The sequence below is a fragment of the Polypterus senegalus genome, chromosome 1 (assembly GCF_016835505.1).
Source record: "Polypterus senegalus isolate Bchr_013 chromosome 1, ASM1683550v1, whole genome shotgun sequence".
Taxonomy (NCBI): Eukaryota; Metazoa; Chordata; class Cladistia; order Polypteriformes; family Polypteridae; genus Polypterus; species Polypterus senegalus.
Genome location: NC_053154.1, coordinates 2,927,530 through 2,947,475, shown reverse-complemented (window position 1 = coordinate 2,947,475; position 19,946 = coordinate 2,927,530). Strand labels below are relative to the sequence as shown.

Genomic DNA, 19,946 nt, shown 5'->3' with positions numbered 1-19,946 from the left:
TTCAGATACGCTGCAGTGCATCGCCGAGATGTTGAGGATCACCAGGCAGGGCGCCGGCCAAGACGTCCCGGTGGTGGAGAGGAAGCTGGAAAGGTAAAGGCGTTCGTCTGTGGACCCCCACCTCTCTCTCTCTCTCTCTCTCTGTGTCCCCCCTACTGTTTGTCTGTGGACCCCCACCTCTCTCTCTCTCTGCCCCCATTTGTCTGTGGACCCCCACCTCTCTCTCTCTGTCTTTCTCTCTCTCTCTGAGGCCCCCCTACTGTTTGTCTGTGGACCCCCACCTCTCTCTCTCTCTCTCTCTCTGTCTGTGCCCCCCCCTACTGTTTGTCTGTGGACCCCCACCTCTCTCTCTCTGCCCCCGTTTGTCTGTGGACCCCCACCTTTCTCTCGCCCCTCCACTGTTTGTCTGTGGACCCCCCACCTTTCTCTCTCTCTCTTCTCTCTCTGCCCCCGTTTGTCTGTGGACCCCCACCTTTCTCTCTCTCTCTTTCTCAGCCCCCTTGGACCCCCCACCTCTCTCTCGGCCCCCCACTGTCTGTGGACCCCCCACCTCTCTCTCTCTCTTTCAGAAAGCGCAGCAAGCCTCACGAGGACATCCTGGGGGTCCAAGGCAAAGGGCAGGGGCAGCTGCTGGGGAGCACAGGACTGGCGCAGGGCAAGAACTTCCTGCTCAACAAGTTCTCGTCGTTAAACCAGAAGGTGAAGCAGACCAAGTCCACCGTCAACATCGGCAACTTCAAGCCCCTCGGCAAGCTGGGCAACTTTCCCAAACCGGAGATGAAAGTCAACTTTCTGAAGCCCAACATGAAGGTCAACCTGTGGAAGTCGGACAGCAGCCTGGACACCGTCGACGGGACCCCGGCTGGCAAACTCAAGGAGCCCTCCGATTCCGACATGGAGATCTCGTCCGACTCGGATTCCTTCCATTCCGAGAGTGAGGAGGGGAGGCAGCGCGCCGGCTCCCTGGACAACGCCGACTATGTGCTGCCCAGCTGTGGCATCGTGGTGACGGCGCCCCGCGTGAGCAGCCGCGCCCAGTCCCTCACCAGTGCCGACCTCGGCATCCCTGTTCCCTCTGTCATCCGGGTCACAAACTGCGACGGCATCCAGGAGGGCCAGCGCCCCGCACCCCCTGCTCAGCCCGACGATGGCCTCCTCATTGACTTTGGCACCCCGATCGATGCCTACTGCCACCAGTTTGTGCAGGACGCCCAGAGTAAATCGCAGACGACACCGGAGGCCAAGCCGGGGATGAGCCCGAGCCGAGCGGCCGAGCCCCCCGTGGACCCTCTGCCCGATCAGCAGCCCCCGCCGCCCAGACCCTCGAAACTGGAGGTCCAGTCGGAGGTCAACATGCTGTCCCTCCAGGCCCCGTCTTCCGCCGCCTCGTCATCCTCGCAGAAGAGTCTGGGGTCCCAGCTGGAGGTGGACGTCGGCCCCTCCCCAGCCGAGGGCAACGGGGGCCGTGTCGTGTCCCCCTTCGCCAAGATCCGCAGCTCCATGGTGCAGGTGGCCACCATGACGCAGGTGGGCCTCACTCAGGGCATCAACTTTGCGGTGGCCAAGGTGCAGAAGACCCCCGAGCCCGAGACCCTCAACGAGGCCCAGGAGAATGAGCTGAAGGCCATGTTCACGCAGTGCCAGACGAGGATCATCCAGATCTAGAGACCCCCTCGTCTGGCTGGACAGACCACCCCTCCATCTCCCACTCGCCGTGCGTGTTTTAGACGTCTTTATTTATTCCTGTCTCGAGTGTTTGTTCGCGCGCCCGCCCGCCCGCCTGCCCATCCCGAGGGTAAATAATCTGCTGGATTTTAAACCGTCGATAATGTCTTAGGAGAATATTTTAATAAAAAAACGAGAAAGTGACGGGCTGGTCTCTGTGTGTGTGTGTGTGTGCGCGCGCTTATGGCTTCACCATCACTCATAAAAACACAAAAGGTGCCATTGGGAGATGCTGGGTGGTACCTGCCAACACCTTGGCGTTAGTCTACATGTACATCAGCTGTGTTTTGAACCCTCGTTTTATTGAGCTGGGGTGGCACGCCCACAAAAAAAATGAATGAGAATGGGCACCGTCTAGTGGCTGCTAAAGAAAACCTTCCTGTAGCGCCCCCTGGTGGCACCGGAGTACTACAAGTCACATGAACTGCTGCCTTGCATGTTCAACCAACCGCCTCCAGTGCCACAGGGTGATGGGCATGAGGCAAACTCCAGCTTGTCCAGGTGAGTGCCCACCAGAATGCCATCCTACCTGATTTACAGTCTGCTGCCAACCCCAGCTGGACTGAACCGACACAGGCCTCAGGAGTTGCACCTCACGCCAGCTGTCCTTACCCAGGGGGGGGCACCACACCAAGGCGCTTTACAAACATGGCAGGCGGCACAAGTTTGCATTTGATTTATGCATGTGGAGTTCAGTCGCCCCCTTCCTACTTTTTGTATATTTGACCCAATGAATGACCGCAGTAATCAGCAAAAGAGAACGTCTGTGATGAACACAAGTGACAGGAGCTTAAAGTCACATGAGGGGCCGGTCACCCTTGTGCAAAAGTCATTGCCCCCTCTAGTTTCAATGCTTGGCTCCTTTTTCTTTTTCCAATTTGTTCTCACAGATTCACGTCGCTGCCTCAGTCCAGACATCCCTCGTGGGACAAATGAAGGACCACCCATCCAATCGGGGTCAAGTCAGGACTGGGGAGCTTCTCAGATGGTGGCCTGCCACCTGACCGACTGACAGGACAGACGAGCAGACTTGTGCTCAAGTCCTGGTTCCTTCAGTAATGGCGAGTCCTCCCAACCACTATTGGCTGCTTTCTGATTCTGGGGTCCTGACCTTAGCGAAGGTCTTACTGAAGGGGCTTGGGCTGATCTTCTGGTGTCCTCTGGGCGATACTCATGAGTGAGTCATCGCTGGACCCTTGGGCTCACTTTGGGGGGCCCAGTGTCACCTTTTTCTGCTCGGTGTGTTTCTACACTCGTTTTTCCACTTTTGTTTGGACGGCGGTCCCATGTTCTTATGGTGACCACCTCACCTGAGTGTCACCGCTGCTTTTCCATCTTCAGCTGTGCCCAGTGGCTGCTGAAGCCTTCATTTTGTTTTTTTTAAGATGTAAAGTCAGGGACCCCTCAAACCCCAAGCAGCGTCTTGTTCTTCTTCAACTCCATGGCGTGTTGCTGCTCTCATTTGGCCACATCTGCCGTTTCCATGATCGTTGATCGCCCCAACCCCGAGGCCACCAAGGAGATGTTTTGTGGACCCGAACAGATCAACGTCACCGAGCCCTTCACCGTTCTCTCTGTTCAGACGTCATGTGATGGACGCAGGTGGGCCACTCATCGGTGGGCTTGTTTTTGGACCTTCTTACTGATTGGCTGATAATTCAGGAAAAATAAAATTAAAAGGGGGGGTCCAAGTGTTAAGTAGCAAGAGACGTTAAATTAGTGGCACAAACTGGTAACTAATTGAGAAAAGGGTCTGCATGAAAAACTGAAGACCCCCAAGCTGGGTGGAGGTTTACATTCACGCAGACGAGTCACATGATCAGTTCATTTTTGCCATGTGGCTCGTCGCCCCTCGTAATGTTTAAGCCATGAAGTGAGCCGCGTCCCCCCAGCGCCTTTAATCTAAATCGGCCATTGGAGGGGGTCAAATACTTTTGCACAGCACGCTGGCTCCTTTCAGTTTACTCTCCCATCAGATCCTCCATCAGCACAGAGAGGCACAGCCCACCACGCTTTGAAAAGCTGGGCACCAAGATGCCACTCATAAAAGGCAAGAGGACCCCCAGGGTGCCAGCAGGGAAAGTAAAGCTTTGGGCAGGCGAGCTCAGCTATGCTAGGGTGGCAACATGAGAAAAAGCACTGAAGGCTAACTACCCCCAAGCACACTGGGTGGTGTCCCCTTGTGCACACAGGTATTAATGCCATACCATAATTGAACTGAAGACCCCCATGCTGACCCCACCCCACCACAGACATGTTGTTTCTACTCGCCAATGGGCACACGGCCTTGTGCTTTACGTTGGTCAGGCTGCAGCTCCCTGTGTGACAACTGGAGTAGGGGACAGACAGCTCACACCAAATCGCTATGTCAAAGACCACCAGCTCCAGTGCCAGTAGTGAGGGCCATCTGGTGCTGTCCAGGTGACAGTGTGTCCCAGCTCTATGGCCCCTCCCCGTGGTGATACTTGAACCTGCCACGCGCAGCCACAGCCACCTCCAGTAGTCCAACCAGAGCAGACCCAGTGCTGCCACTTCTGTCCCTTTTTAGATGACCTCGCAGGACCACCACTTGAGCCCTCCTTTCATGGCTGGTTAGATTGGCATGCAGCTCAACACTCCGAGAGAGAGAGTGCCAGCTGGTAAAGCCTGGGAGCCACAAGACGAGTGTCCATCTGCTGAACCCGTTTACCACATCGGTGGGCCGCAAGAAGACGGACAAGAATCAAACCCCAGCCGCCTAAACTGACCCTCATGAGGGGGACTGTGCAGGACCGCCACGGTTAGCTGGTGCTGCGGGGGGCACAGCAGGGTGTGCATGTCTTCAGAGGTGTAATGGATGAAGCACAAGTGGTGGGGGGGACCCTGAAGACCCCTGCAGCCCAGAATGCTCTTGGGCCAGGCCTGGTGTGACAACAGGACTTCCTCTCAGAGGTCATTGGGCACAACTTTAATATCAAAACAGCTTTTAATGCAAAAACAAAACAAAAAAAAAAAAGAACAAAAAAGTTAGAAACAGTCTGTCCACTTGGGACCCTGGGGGGCCGTGTGGGGCGCCCCACACAAAAATAGGAATCGACTCTTCAGTAGAAAGCAACGCTAAAAAGAAAAGATGACCAATTGTCCTTTGTGGGGGAGAAACGAGTCCTCTCTTAAATAAGGCATCTGGCATTAGGGGGGCACCGGACCACCCGCTGCACGACACCTCAAAGCTCGTTCCCGTTGACGCACTTCTGCTGCTCCAGGCGTCTCCTTCGGAGAATTTCCAGCTCCTTTGTCCTCTGCCACCATTCCCGGGACAGTGACGTCTGACCGACGCTGAGGGACAGCAGCCTGGGGGGTCGAGAGGAAAAAAAAAAATCAAGACAAGGGGGACGGGACACACATGAAGCCACCAGACACGCCTGCCATGCGACTGATCACCTGGTAAACGCCAGGCGCCATTTGAGTGCACACAGGTAAGTCTGCCCGCCATGATGGCATACGAATTTCTTCTGCGGCGGCTGACCAATCGGAGAGTGAGAATGTGATGAGCAGGGAAGAGCCACATAATGAGCAGGAGCCAATCAGAGTGCGATTTGAGTCAGAACTCACTAGGACAGTGTGGGCGGGGGGCAAGAGCCGGACTGGAGGGGTCCGCCGAGTATTTAAATGAATAAAGGCTGCAGCGCGGACGGGGTCCCGGCCCGAATCAGACGCTAGGCCTCCACCGACGGCCTGCCGCTCGTCCAGGTCGTTTCATACGACTCGTGTTACGTTTGTGTAGACGTGTGATGTGTTTTTATGCTCAAATCCCATCTTTCACGTGGCCACTAAATACACGTTGGCACGAGTCTCTTCAGGTCGCTGGCATACAAGGCCGTCAGCCCAAACATCGAGAAGCGGACGTCAATCCCTCGACTTGTTACGCTGGCAGGAGTTGCTCAGCACGACTAACACAACCTGCACTAACTTTACCCATCATGCACGGCGTTTCCTGTAGTTACCAGTTCACCTGGTCACGTGCCAAGACCACCAGGGGTTTGGGGGTGTGGCTCCACCCCGGACTGCGATTGGTGCGCTCACATTTACCTAAACGAAGCTGACCAACAGGCAAACGAACGAGGAGTGAGAACATCTTTGGACAGACGTCGTGTGACGGGGCAGCGGTTTGCTCAGCTGGCATCTTAGCAACATCCAGAATCTCAAAAGGTGACGAACTCCAACTGAGGCATAAAGGAGGAAGTTCCATCAGCAGGTGTATTTAAGAAAAGGCGTCTGCCGCCCCTGCTGTACATCGGTGGGCCGCCCGACACGGTCACTCCCGGAGGAGGCCCCGCCGTCACCGCACACACAGCTTGTGTTTCTGCACTTGTCACACATCGAGCCTCCATGTCTTCCTGCGCTCAGTCACAGCGTTCAAGGAGGGCGGCTTTTGAACTTTAATGAATGAACTTCGCCTCAACAGAGCAAAGACGGGACAAGCAGGTCAAGTTACGTGTGTGTGTGTGTGAGACCCCCGACTCAAATCCTGCCACGCGTGTCGATGGGCGTGTGGGCGACGGACAGACAGACAGACAGACAGACGGGCGTTTACTCCACACGGCTCACCTGGCAACGACGAGCATCCGGTGAAGATCTTCCGCTGAAACGCTCCGTGGCTCGTTCTTCCGCATCTCCACAAAGTCATCCTCGACAGCCTGCAGTTGGAAAGAAGGCGGGGGTTCGGGGGGGTCAAAAGGCAGAGCCAAGGGGGGGGGACACAGGCCAAGAAAGAGAAGCCAACGCGCTTCGCTCGCTCGCTCGCTCGCTCACCTTGGTCACTTCGGCAGAAATGCTGTATTCCAAGTGGCGCACGAGGCTCAAGTAGACCCGGAACTTCGTCAGCAGGGATGGCAGCAGCGCGTCCTGCAGGCTCTGCATGTACTGCTCAAGGTGTGGGGGGGCAACCTGGGGCTGCAGGTGGACCTGGCAGTCAAACTGAGCAGACGGGATTAGATGAGCACCGCGACGCACGGCAGCCAGCCAGCCAGCCAGCGCAAGTCGAGGTCCGGCAGCGGAGGCCTGCTATCTTACCGGTAACAGAGATCTCCCCTCGGACGTGATGAGCACATTAATATTGCAGGGAAACTCCATCCGGTGGTAGTTGAAGTCGTAATCCACTTTCTGCCACATGATCAGGTTGCCAAGCGCCGCGAGATTCTGGACACCTGTGACGGGCACACAAGCACACACCTGTATGGAAGGCGGGACCAGCAGCCAGCCCTGACCGCTGTGGCAGATGACTGGGGACCTTGTGCCACCGGGACACCTGGAGAGGGCCAATATCTTCCTCCCCAGGACAGTACATTGTTCTCGGGCAGACGTGTGGGCATACAAGGTTAGTTTTCGTGGTCAGTTTTTGTGTAAATTACAGATTTTTCAAATTTTCGTTTTTTTCCCCTGTGCTGAAAACTCATTAAATATAAAAGTGTTTACTCGTAAGGCTGCAGCGCCAACTCCTGCGATGTTAGTTTTCTCTGTTGTTCAATGGCTTTACGTTTAGTTTACTATTAAACTGTGTCATTAACTATTTTTATGCTTAAAAATCGACATACAGCTCGTAGAGTCTGGATTGACATCCAGTCCTGGGGGGAATGAGTTTGGGTCGCGACCAGTTTAGGACCGAATTACAGTCGTGCTGCGAGGTTCCACTGCAGGATTATCTGCACGTACAGCTGAAGTCAGGTTTCTACACTCCGACGGCGAGTTCGATAAAGCTCACTTTCTAAGAAGCCCCCCACAGATTTTACATTAAACTGTACACGTGGACCACCGTTGAAGACGTCTGCTCTGTGCAGGGCGGAAGTCGTTTTGTCCACCAATGCCCACAGACCTCCAAGTATCTCACTTTTTAGATCACAATTCCAGTGGGTCACAAGTTTACAGACACTTTGGTCTTCCAGAAAATGACGTCAAGCCTTCAGGCAATGAGACAGTTAGGTTGGCTGGCTATCGGAAGTTCATTGGAATCAACACGTGGATGGATGTTAAGGCCGATCATCAGACTCGCTGATGGGTGAAAAAAATCAAAAGAAATCAGCCAAAAAAAAATGGTGGACCCCCACAAATGTGGTTCATCCTTGAGAACAATTTCCAGACGCCTGAAGGCTCCACGTTCACCTGTTCACACAATAATACTACGCAAGTCTGAACGCCAGGGGAGCACACGCAGTCATACCGACTCACGACCGAAACACCTTCAGTCTCCTAGAGGGGCACAGACTTTGGCACAAAAAGCACAAACCAGTCGCAGAACACAAACAAAGGACCTTGTGGAGATCAGTACTCGTCTACCTGTGTCCTCCAGCATCTTCCCAATTAAAACGAGTCCAATATTAACATCACCTGAAAGGCTGACCACCAAGGAGTCACCGCTCCAAAGCCGCCATCAAAAAGTCAGACTGCAGTTTGCAATGGCATATGGGGACAAAGATCTGACCTTCTGCAGAAATGTCCTCTGGTCTGATGAATCCAAACCGTTTGGCCATAATGACCATCGTTATGCTTGGAGGAAAAAGGGTGACCACCTCAACAGTCAAGCATTGGGGGATTAGGAGGTCGGCGCTGCAGGACGGACTGGTGTGCTTCACAGAACAGATGGCATCATAAGGAAGGAAAATGACGGAGATGCACGGCAGCGACATCTCAAGAGCTCAGCTCAGTAGCAAATGGACGAGGACTCCAAGCACGCCGCCAACGTTGTGGCAAAATGGCTAGAGGACAACAAAGTCAAGGTATTGGAGCGGCCATCACAAAGCCCTGACCCTCAGTCCGATTGAGCTGAAAAGGTGTGTGCCAGCAAGGGGGCCGACAAACCTGTCCCAGTTAAACCAGTTCTGCCTGGACGAATGGGCCAATACCCACAGCAACCAATTGTGAGCAGGTTGTGGAAGGAGACCTGAAACGTTCGGCTCGTGTTAAACAATTTAAAGGCAACGCTGCCAAATATGAACAAAGTGACCCACTGGAATTGTGATATCGTCAAGAAAAAGTGAAATACACTCGAGGTCTGGGAACACCGGCGGAAAAACGGCGAGGTCTTCGATGGCGAGCCGAACGTTGGAATAAAATCTGGGAAGGGCTTAGAAAGTGAGCTGGAAAACCAAAATTACCTGAAGTGCATGCAAAGCTCAGACTTCAACTGCAGGTTATTAATGTTGTGAAGTGACCTTAGGTTTTGGGACAGAGATGTACATTTATATTTATTTTATATTTATATCTCATTTAGGGTTATTATTATTATGGCTACAACACTTCTTAACCTCCGTCTCCCAATCAATGCCTGCTTAGTGGATCCTTACACAAAAACACAAACGTCCATCAATGGAGGCCACAAAAGCAGTCGGCCCTTCAATGATGAAGGTTTTCAAACTGCTCCTGGTCGCACCCCGCTGATCAGCACAGGCCACATTGTATTTGAGGAAGCAGAGACTTCACCCGCGCTAACATGGGCACCGATAGAGATGCCAATCAGAGAGCTTCAGGCCACATACACTTAAAGCTGTTGAAACTGCTTCAGTCTGCCATGACAGCTGGCACACCGGGTATTTCGTGGCAGAGGAGTCGGAGGACACTGACCTGTGGAGTCCAGCTGCCCCTGCTCCAGTTGCGTCTCGTCCACAAACAGGCTGGTGTTCCTCGCCAACTGCAGCACCCCGCTCACTAGCCGATTGGCCGCATAATCTTTGTGAGGAATGAACTTCAAGCTGTTCATGTTGTGAAGGGTCATGCAGAGGTGGTAGGACTGTGTAAAGACAGGAAGAAGAAGAAGAAGAAGTCGGGTCAGGCACAGTGTGGACAGCCTCCTGTCATCATTCATCATTCATTTTTGGTGGACAGCAGCCATAGCCAGAGATGGCAGGCACGGCCTACTCTCTGTGTAAAATGCACATTTTAGATGGATGATGGCAAATGTTACGTCGTCAGCTCAGCTCTCCCTAAATCAGGAGAAGTCACAAAACAGGTCATCACCTAATAAATAAGGCTTAGCCAGGACAGCCACACTTACGCAGGGCACAAGGAGCTGGATGATGCGGTACAGACGCTCTGTGTAGCTCGAGGTGCATGGACAGCCGCTCAGGTTCACGGTGAACTTGCCCAGAGGAAGGACGTCGTGTCGTGCATACCTGCAATACCCATAGGCAGGAAGATGAATGAGAAACGACTGTTTAGAGTAGGCCCCCCCAAAGGCTTCAGCCTAGTAGTACTGGTGCTACTCACACATCAGAAATCAGGTGTAAGAGGAGATACTCTGCAGCCACACCGTCTCCCAGCAGCACGCCAGTTAGCAAGCCCAGCAGCTCTGCCCGTACGGTCACCAGATCAGTCAGGAAGTTGCTCACAACTGAAAAAGACAAACATTTAAGTCCCACATTCCCTCCGAGCCCAGAAGTGTTGCAAACATGGCACACGTTAAAACTTACAGCCCTTGCCATCCTCCGTACACAAGCTGGCAGGCACCAGAGGGTTTACGTGTTTCAGCTTATGTGCCAAGATAGCATGGAGCCGTGGCACCAGGGAGGCTGGAGGGCTATGGACCCTCTGTTCCTCATCTGCCTCCATTGGATCCATTGACAAGGCATCATCCCTAGTGATTTGGAAAAAATGTCTAAGTTGGCACACTTGCTGTATCACACCACCTACACTCCGAGCGCAGGGTCAGCAAGAGCAACACCGAGTCGCCTGGCCGGAGCAGAAGCTACACCAACATGGGCCCCACAACCCCACTCCTGAGCTGCAGTCATTTTACCTGTGGTCACTGAGAACACTCAGAGCGGGATCCACTGAAAGAACGCCATACACTTCCACGATATCGTTGACTTTGAAGTTTTCCCAGTTTTCATAGACCTGTCAAAAGTAACAGCGCTTTTCACAAACAGCGACACCATGTAGGTGTAGAAATTAAACACAACAGTGACAGCCAACCAGTACACAGGGGTCTCGGGTTCATTCCTGGGGACCCACTGTGGCTGCAGACTTCCATTCTAACCAGTTTCACAAATCCTTGCTTCTAAAAGACGTGTCATTGTTTAAAACGCTAGAATTACCAGAGCCTACAAAAAAACTTGTAGATCCGTCCCACCTTAAAACGCTTCGCACCTCTCCGCAGAATATTAACAATACTCTGCTCACAATCGCTACTCAAAACGTTTATTGTGGGAGACGTTAAGACTCGAACCCAGAACCTTCTGAATTGGAGTCAGCAGCCGTAACCAGTACACTACCCGAGAAGTCAGAACAATAAGCAACACGAACCAGATTTCTTTTTTCTTCGGTTATAGTCTTAGAAAAAAGCGCAGGCCTCACACATTATACACTTCATGTCTACATTTTGTCAGTTATTACTAAAACATGAAAAACGTTTCTGTTTTCACAATGTGTTTACTGTACATTGATCGTTGTAGACACGGAGCACACGTGAAATGTAAGTGTTCCAAATAACGATCTAGTATTTATAGAAGGTGTCATTTTGATTGACTTCTCACTCCAAACAACTGACACGCAGGTCAACAGACTTGAGCTGAGAAAACTGGGCGCCGGCAGGAGATGTGATACCAGGCTGCTTGCTGCTTATCAACACATTTAAAGGACAAAAGACGCCGACGGAGAGGTGCGAAGGGATTTAAAGGTGGGACGGATCTAGGAGTTTTTTCGTAGGCTCTGGTAATTCTAGAGTTGAATAACAAGAACGGGCAGTATTTGTGACATTAAAAACAGCAGTGCCCATAGCAGCACTAGGAAACAGCAGCTTGCCATGTAGCCCAAGGCAGGAGCTCAGCAGAATGAATACCTGCCGTTAAGGAAGTCCACTACAGGCAACTTGACAACAACAGAGTCGAGCCTTTTCTGTTTGATCAGCACACAATGGAATGAGACATTGCTCTAGAAAAGTGGGCCGAGAAGACGGATGAATAGGACATTCCAATAGCTGCTCTACTTTAGCATTCCGGGTCCTTTTCACCTTTGCCTGCACTGCTTGTCACGAACTGTCAAGAGTCCTCTCAGTGTGGCTAAACAGTGACCACTAGTGGCAGGACTCTAACAACTTTCACATTCTTCTGTCACTATTGCAGTTTAGAGTTGGTCTCTCTTTGCCTTTCCCATTTCTTTGTTTACTTGCTGGATGTGGCGAGATTGCTTGGTTTTCTATGCGTCACCAGTGAAAAACAGGAAGTTTCACTCTAAATAATACAGGATTGTTTAAAGAGGCTTACAATGTTTGTCAAGTGCCCTCTGCTAATTTCAAAATTCACGATTCAAGAGTATTGCTGGCATTTCATCCATATACAGTAGTACAGCATACAGTGAAACAAAACAACGTTCCTCCAGGACCATTGGTGCTACAGAGAACAACGAAGAATCCATGACACACAACATAAAACAAGGGGCATGCGAGTCAAATGTGCAAACATGTTCAACACTGCAGAGCAGAACACATCTATCAGATATCAGACCCTTCGGTCCACGAGTGTTCAAGAATCTGACCGTCCCACATTCTGGTGGGGAGGGTCCGAATGCTTCGGTACTTTTTCCCAATGGCAGGAATATGAATAGTGAGTGTGAAGGGTGTGTTGGGTCATTCACAATGCTGGTGGCTTTGCAGATGCAGCGTTTGGTGTAAATGTCCATGATATGAGAGAGAGAGAGACACCAATGATCTTCTCAGCTGTCTTCACTATCTGTTGTGGACTTTACGATCCCTGACCGTACAATTTCCAAACCAGACCGTGATGCAGTTGCTCAGGATGCTCTCTATGGTTCCTCTGTAGAATGTTGTTAGAGTAGCTGGTGGAAGATGGGCTTTCCTCAGCCTACGCAGGAAGTAGTAGAGCTGCTGCTGGGCTTTATTGGCTAAAGAGCTGGTGTTGTGGGAGCAGGCGAGGTTCTCTGCCAGGTGGTCACCCAGGAATTTGGTGCGATTGACGACCTCCACAGTTGAGCCATCAATGTTCAGCGGCAGATGGTCACTCTTAGTCTTCCTAAAGTCAACAATCATCTCCTTTGTTTCGTCTACATTCAGAGACGGGTTATTGGCTTTACACCAGTCTGTTAACCGCTGCACCTCCTCTCTGTTTGCTGACCCATTGTTGTTGCTGATGAGACCCACCACAGTCGTGTCGTCGGCTCACTTTATAATGTGATTCGAGAGTCAGCAGTGTGAACGGTAATGGACTGAGCACACAGCCTTGAGGGGCTCCAGTGCTCAGTGTGCTGCTTCGGGAGATGTTTCCAATCCTGACTGACTGAGGTCTCTCAGTCAGGAAGTCCAGAATCCAGTTACAGAGGGAGGTGTTCAGTCCCATCAGGTGCCAAGGAATGATCGTGTTGAATGCTGAGCTGAAGTCGATAAACAGCAATTCTAACGTACAGTATGTGTCCTTATTGTCCAGATGAAGAGTGGTGGCTATTACATCATCTGTTGAACGGTTCTGGCGATCAGCAAACTGCAGGGGGCGCAGTGAGGGGGGCAGCAGGGCTTTGATGTGCCTCATGACAAGCTTCTCGAAGCACTTCATGATAGTGGGAGTGAATGCAATGGGACGGTAGTCATCGAGGTTGGACACTTGTGACTTTCTTGACACGGGAACTGTGGTGGTGGTTTTGAAGAAGGTTGGGACGGTGGCGGTGCTCAGGGAGATGTTGAAGATATCAGTAAAAACGTCTGCCAGTCCCTTAGTACTCTGCCAGGAATATCGTCTGGTCCTGCAGCCTTCCGTGGGTTGACTCTTCGTAGAGTATTTCTCACATCGGCCACAGTCAGATTTAATGCCTGGTCGCTAGGAGGAGAGGTGGTCTTCCTCATCACCACGTTGTTCTGCGCTTCAAACCGCGCATAGAACTTATTCAGCACATCTGGAGGGGAGGCGTCACTGTCACAGGTGGGTGGTGGTGGTGTCCTGTAATTTGTGATAGCCTGGATGTCTTTCCACATGCTCCGTGTGTCTTTGTCATATAGAAAAAGTCCCTGGATTCTCTTTGCCGCTCTGAGGGCACGGGACAGTTTGGCCCACGCTGCTCTTCCTTGAAGGCAGAGTCCCGGGTCCTCAGTAGCACACGCACTTCCTCTGTGATCCACGGTTTCTGGTTGGGGCGTGCAGTGATGTACTTGGAGACAGTGACGTCATCAATGCACTTCTAGGTGTAGCTGCTCACTGGTGACGTGTACTCCTCCAAGTTGGTACGGTCGCCGTTGGCTGCAGCCTCTCTAAACGTGTGCGCTCAAAACAGGCCTGAAGAGCAGAGATGGCTTCTGCTGGCCAGGTTCTCGCCTGCTTCAGAACCAGTTTGGTGCGTCTGACGAGCGTCTCTGTACGCTGGAATTAACAGGTCAGAGATGTGGTCCGAGTTTCCGAAGTGGGGGTACGCGGCAGGGATGTTTGTATAAATAAGATGCAGCCTGTTCGCCCCTCTCTAATTTAGTAAAAGCAGCGACTCGGCCAACATCCTTCATTCACCGACAGGCCACAGTGACGCAGATTAAGCCTTCTCACTGGATTGAAATGACCACTGCACCATGTGGACCGAGGAGTTTACCAGCCTTTAAGGCTTCATCTCCCCTCACCGTCTGCACCGAGGCCAGAGCTCACTTCTAATCGTAATGCAATCGAGGGAATAGACGCTACAGAAATGGGCGAATTAAAAAAAGGCAAATCTAAGTGTTAAACAGCACAACATCATACTGGCGCACTTCACCGAGTGCGAAATAACAACGAGAAAAAAGGTCAGCTAATGAAAACAACAAGGACAGCTCGAAACTAACCAGACTCATTCACTTGACAGTCTGTCTGGAATATTAAAATAAACTGCAGTGTCTGGGGTACCCCAGGAGTGAGCCCCGAGAACCGCTGCTCTAAAGCCTCCATTCGTTTTAGTAAAGGACAGTGCTGGCTAGGCCCGTCTCCTCAGTTAATTGGCAGTCTGCGGTGGCTGGAAATCGTAGGGCCGTGCCTGGATTATTTAAATGGCGGCGACACCAATAAAACATGACGGCCGGTAAACATCCTCTCTCTAGAATGTGCCGCGACAGCACTGGCTAAAGAAGTGTCAAAGCCGAGGCTTAAGCACGCCATACTGGATGTCCTGGCGGGCGCGGGCCAAGACTACTGGGGTTATCACATCCTACCTTCACCAAGCAAGCTGGCCCTTTTTCTCCAGGCAAAGGGAAGTTGAGGTCAAGCGGAGGCGAGCAGGTGGGTGCAGAGCTCTGCTGCGCTAGCAAGGCCTCCGTCTCCAGTCTCTTTGAGTCGGCTTGGGCATCTGTGGCTGGAAGAGGAAAAAAGGAGTTCATGAGCGTCCGAGGACAAAACAAACAAAGACAACCTGCAGAGCCACCCGAGGAGTTTGGGTTCTTTTTAGTGTCGCCACAGGTCACTTCCTTCATGTGCGATCGTAACACAAGAGATTCAACACCACACCTGGGAATGAGCGGAGCAGCACAAGCTGGAAGGATTAACGAGAGGCTCTGCTGCGTTTTCAACGTTTGGCTGTTGCTCGTCACTCTGGGGTGCACTTGTAGGACTAAATAAACGGTTTATGGACGTCTGCTGCCACTTTCAGTTCTCACAAACAGGAGAGATTCTGCCAAGGGGCTCACCAGAAGGACTCGAGAAGAGCCAGAGGTGCATGTGGCGACCGTCGGCATCCTGTGGTCAAAGGGGAGGCATTGGCACCTTTGACAGCAGAGCCTTGCCTCACTATTCCTTAACTATACACTCGTGTGACATCATCAAGAATCGGGTTTGTTTCAAACAGTCAGAAAGAACCCAAAATGACGACGTAAAATAGAACGGACACTGTAAGCTGTACAAAAATGTACGCTGCACGAAACGCAATGTCAGACATCCCTCACGTAAAAGCAAATCTCTGAATGTGCGCTCAGCAGCCCATACGCTGCACCCCATGGCTGGCTGCCTTCCACTTGCACCCCTATTGGTCGTATCCCACCAGGAACGCACCCGCGGCTCAGCACCAGCGGACACTTGACCTATCATGCACGACACTCGCTCTTCATCTTGGCAGCTCTCGCCTCTTCCTGCTGCCCAGTTTTCCCCAAAAAGCCAAGAACAGATTTCACCCATAGGCCCCCACACGCTGCCTAAAGGAAGCGGACCCAAACCGTTTTGTGCCCTGAACATCACACCAATTCACCAAGTTCAGTTTGTGCTCCGGCTGCAGACGGGCACACGGTAGCAACAGCTGATCAACACACTTGGCCTCTGCCCGATTGAAGTGAATTTTACTACTAAAATAAGCCAAGCGGCCACCAAGTCCACCCCGGACTGTTTCAGCACAGTACAAACTCGTGAGCAGACGCCAAATGTACAAATCCTAAAAATGACGACGGCCTGGTGAGAAGACTTAAACCACCAAAGTCTCACCTGTCAGCTGCTCCTTCTGCTTGTAAGGCTGAGCATCCATGTCTTCATCTTCCTCGTAGCTGCGTTTGTGTCGGCAGGGAGTGTAGGATGTGGAGGGGCTGACGCGAGCCTGACTGCTGCTGGCATAACTGTGAATATCAGTGTTAAGAAGGCAAATAAGCAAGAGAGTCCAGACAAGGAGGAGACGGGCACTGGCGGCCATAAGACATGCAAAAACAGCGGGCTCTGTAATCCTCCTGAAAGTAGCAGGAGCGCTTCATGAAATGTTAGGGCAGTGGCGCAGGGACGGGACGGGACAGGCGAGGCAGGCAACTGCCTGGGGCCCCAAGCTAGGAGGGCATCCATTTATAAAGGTACTCTCTGCAACAAACAACCGATGGCAATTCCCCTTGAAGCACAGCATCAAAACACGACGACGACGACACGGTCAGAAACATCTCCACCGCGAGAGCGTCAGCGTCTGCGGCCAACAGAACATCAGATCCGATTTCATTAATTCACATGTCTGGAAGCAAAAGTCAGATTGCTAATTTGGCCATTTCGGATTCAGCTTCAGTCTCTCCAGAACCCAGCGTAGTCGGCCAGCCACTGGCCAAGTGGATAAAAGAGAGATGGGGTCTCCAAGAAGACAAAATCTAGTCTGGCGGCAGTCCGGACTCTCCTCATCATTGTCGCCTCTGATCAGAGACGTTTCCATCTTTAAAGTCGTACTTGAGGTCTACCAGGTGGCAGGAGAGGCCTTCAGCCGGAGCCCAACCTTGAGCAGCGCCCAGCGAGCGAGGAGGGTCTTTGGACCTCAAGGGTACAGCGGCTGCATGTGCCGTTGCCAAAGCCCACAGACGGCCATTTTGAAAGTTACAGTAACACCTTCTCTCTCTCTCTCTCGTTTTTAATATTTCAATGTGCAATTTGTATTCACATTAGTTTTTATTACCACATGCACCTTACATTTTATTTACCTTCATTTATTCAGGTTTTTAAAAGTGGCTTTATTCTAGAACTGGTTCTCTATTTCTTTTATACAAATGTTGTATTTATCATGGTGTTTTATTGAATCTGTATTTCACAAAATTAAAGTATTTGTGTGTATTAAATTCTTTCTGATAATCGGATTCATTTAGAATTTGCACTAAAATAATATCAATGGGGAGGAGGCGTTGGGGGGCCACATGAATCACTGCTGGGTGGAGGGCTGATGCCATTGAAATTTTCTTTCAATAATTATTTGTAACTAAAATGTTTGATTGTTTGTGCGTCTCTTTGCAGAAAACCGCCTGGCATTCATATGCATGTCTTTACTTCCAGATGCCAACACCGACAAGTAAAAACGGGCAATGGGATGAATGGGAAAAAAAATCAATAATTACATTTTAGATTAGTGTACATATTTAAAGAGCACATCCATATCCGTTCTAACACAGGGATTATAAAACTCATAAGCTGCACACATTAAAGGCACAAGTGTGTTAACTCTTATGTTAACGTTCATGATTTCAGCTTGGCGATTGGTAGAACTTTGTCAGTTTTATGAAGCCTTTAAAGCTTTTAAATACGGAGTAATGCAAGTTATTTGTCATCTTCTTCTTCCACCTTCGGTTACCACAGCAGATCATCTTTTTCCATATCTTTCTGTAATTTCAGTTCCATTACAGTTTTAATCAAAGACATGTCAGATATTCAAGTTAATTTGCTTTCACGTGATAAACACTTTTCAGTACCAAATGAAATGCATTACTGTGGGTTTCTTTTTCTGTTCGATTCTCTGCCTGTGGACTGCGTGTAGTGGCGTCTCGAGTCTTCAGGCTTCACGTCTGTACACCCCGGACTATAAATTGAAGACCAGGTCATGTCAGCTGCAGAACTTCTCAGACGATTGGGGCGTACTGACAAGAGGGAGCAAAACCGAGGAACGGTCCATGGACTTACACCACACTAAAGAGAGCGCCTGAGGAGGAGGAGGAGGAGGAGGGGTGCACTGCTACAAGTACTTGGGGGTCCGCATCTATGACTGGCTGGCCCGATGTACTAACACAGAATACTAAAAGTACTAAATAAGAAAGAGCAGAGACCGTGTTCCTTTAATGTGGAGAGCGACTTCCTTTACGTGTTCTGTAACTCTGTGATGCCAGTGCCACCTGTCAATATGGACCATACCAGTAATATTGTATTCAGGATGTCTGGAGATCACTTTGTGTGTGTGTGTGTGTGTATCTCTCTCTCTCTATCACACAGCATACATACACACACAATCTGCCATGAGTGGACCAGGCTCACTGCTGGATAAAATGCACTCTGGAAACATCACTGAACTTCCAATACCACCTCAAAGCTGCAACAGTAATTCTAATCACAACACAAACAACGCAGCTTGTGTTTAAGAATCAATCAATCAATCAATCAACATTTATTTATATAGCACATATTCCTTCAGTGTACAGTCCATAATAGGGCAGCACAACCACTGACCTGCTCAAGTGTGGGCTTTTTGAATTGTGGCCCCCAGACATCTCTGTGCACGCCGAAAGCCCCTGGACAGGACAACCGCTTGTGCACCGAGAGCATCTCATCCAACAAAGACAAAAAGAGAGCCTCCCGACTGTTACGGCAACATCCTCTCCAATGTCACTCAGTTGAGCCCTCTCAGTACAGCCCATCGTGGACACTGCACAATAAGTCAGTACAAGCTAAATACGGCTTTATGGTTTTGAGGTGGCACTGTAATCCAAAGGACGTTTCCACAGTTCATTTCTCATTAGCACTGAACCTAAGCCATTTGTCAAGCTGGCGCTGCCTGCTGGTCAAATATGCTTTGCTGAAATGCTGAAAATAAACTAAATGAAATTTTATTAAAGTGGTCTGAAAAGGCTAACAGAATGTCAGGTTATATAGCGCCTTGATGTGTGGAGTACAAGTCACTGGAGGTTCTGCTCAAGCTTCATAACACACTGGTGAGGCCTCATCTGGAGTACTGAGTGCAGTTTGGGTCTCCATAAAGACATAGCAGCACAAGAGAAGGTCCAGAGGAGAGCGACTAGACCAGGGGTCCTCAATCCCAGTCCTGGAGAGCCGCAGTGGCTGCAGGTTTTTGTTCTGACCTGGTTGCTGAATTAGAAAGCAATTCTTGCCAATAAAGCACTAACAAGCTATGAAATTAAATGAACTCTGCTCTGTCAGCTCATTCTCACATCCTAGATTTTCTTTCCCTTTCTATCATGCAAATGATTTGAAGGCTAAAATGGACAAGTAATTCTCAGTCCTTCACTTTTTTCTCTTCCAAGTATTTCATTAAACCCAATAGTGCAGATCAATACACACAGGTGTAAATGTAAATAAGCTAAATGGAGAAATGCTGCTCTCTCTTGTCATTTGCATGTCATTGATAATAAGGAGCAATTCAAATAGCTGTTTAAGACCAAATTAAGCAATAAGGGCTCAAAATCACTAAAGTGAAGCAGAAGTGTTACTTTAGCAAGAAGTGCTTTTTATTAAGCAACTGGGTTGGAGCAAAAACCTGCAGCCACTGCGGCTCTCCAGGACCGCGATTGAGGACCCCTGGACTCGGCTGATTCAGGGCTACAGGGGATGAGTTACGAGGAAAGATGAAAAGAGCTGAGCCTTAAGGAGATGATGAAGAGGAGACCTGAGTGAAGGGTTTAAAATGATGAAGGGCATCAGTCCAGTGGGTCGAGATGGTGACTTTAAAATGAGTTCATCAAGAACACGGGGACACAGCTGGAAACTTGTGAAGGGTGAATTTCACACAAACATTAGGAAGCTTTTCTTTACACAAAGAATGACAGACACTTGGAATAAGCGACCAAGTAG

General features: G+C 50.5%; 2 protein-coding genes across 3 annotated transcripts in view; one reads left to right on the top strand and one right to left on the bottom strand.

Annotated features, from left to right (window-relative positions):
• Positions 1-1,869, top strand: part of inpp5f (inositol polyphosphate-5-phosphatase F) — a 57,833-nt gene extending 55,964 nt beyond the window's left edge. Inside the window, exons 19-20 of the mRNA XM_039743709.1 lie at positions 6-93; positions 570-1,869. Coding sequence (XP_039599643.1) covers positions 6-93; positions 570-1,665 — 1,184 coding nt within the window. The 3' untranslated portion in view covers positions 1,666-1,869. The remainder of the gene's footprint in view (positions 1-5; positions 94-569) is intronic.
• Positions 1,870-4,657: 2,788 nt separating this feature from the next.
• Positions 4,658-19,946, bottom strand: part of LOC120522909 (minichromosome maintenance complex binding protein) — a 29,997-nt gene continuing 14,708 nt past the window's right edge. For both annotated transcript variants that reach the window (XM_039743688.1, XM_039743695.1), the window contains exons 6-16: positions 16,122-16,251; positions 14,867-15,006; positions 10,493-10,590; positions 10,167-10,330; positions 9,964-10,087; positions 9,752-9,869; positions 9,322-9,487; positions 6,778-6,911; positions 6,517-6,681; positions 6,313-6,401; positions 4,658-5,055 (exon numbers count right to left, since the gene is read on the bottom strand). In XM_039743688.1, coding sequence (XP_039599622.1) covers positions 4,929-5,055; positions 6,313-6,401; positions 6,517-6,681; positions 6,778-6,911; positions 9,322-9,487; positions 9,752-9,869; positions 9,964-10,087; positions 10,167-10,330; positions 10,493-10,590; positions 14,867-15,006; positions 16,122-16,251 — 1,455 coding nt within the window. In that variant the 3' untranslated portion in view covers positions 4,658-4,928. The remainder of the gene's footprint in view (positions 5,056-6,312; positions 6,402-6,516; positions 6,682-6,777; positions 6,912-9,321; positions 9,488-9,751; positions 9,870-9,963; positions 10,088-10,166; positions 10,331-10,492; positions 10,591-14,866; positions 15,007-16,121; positions 16,252-19,946) is intronic.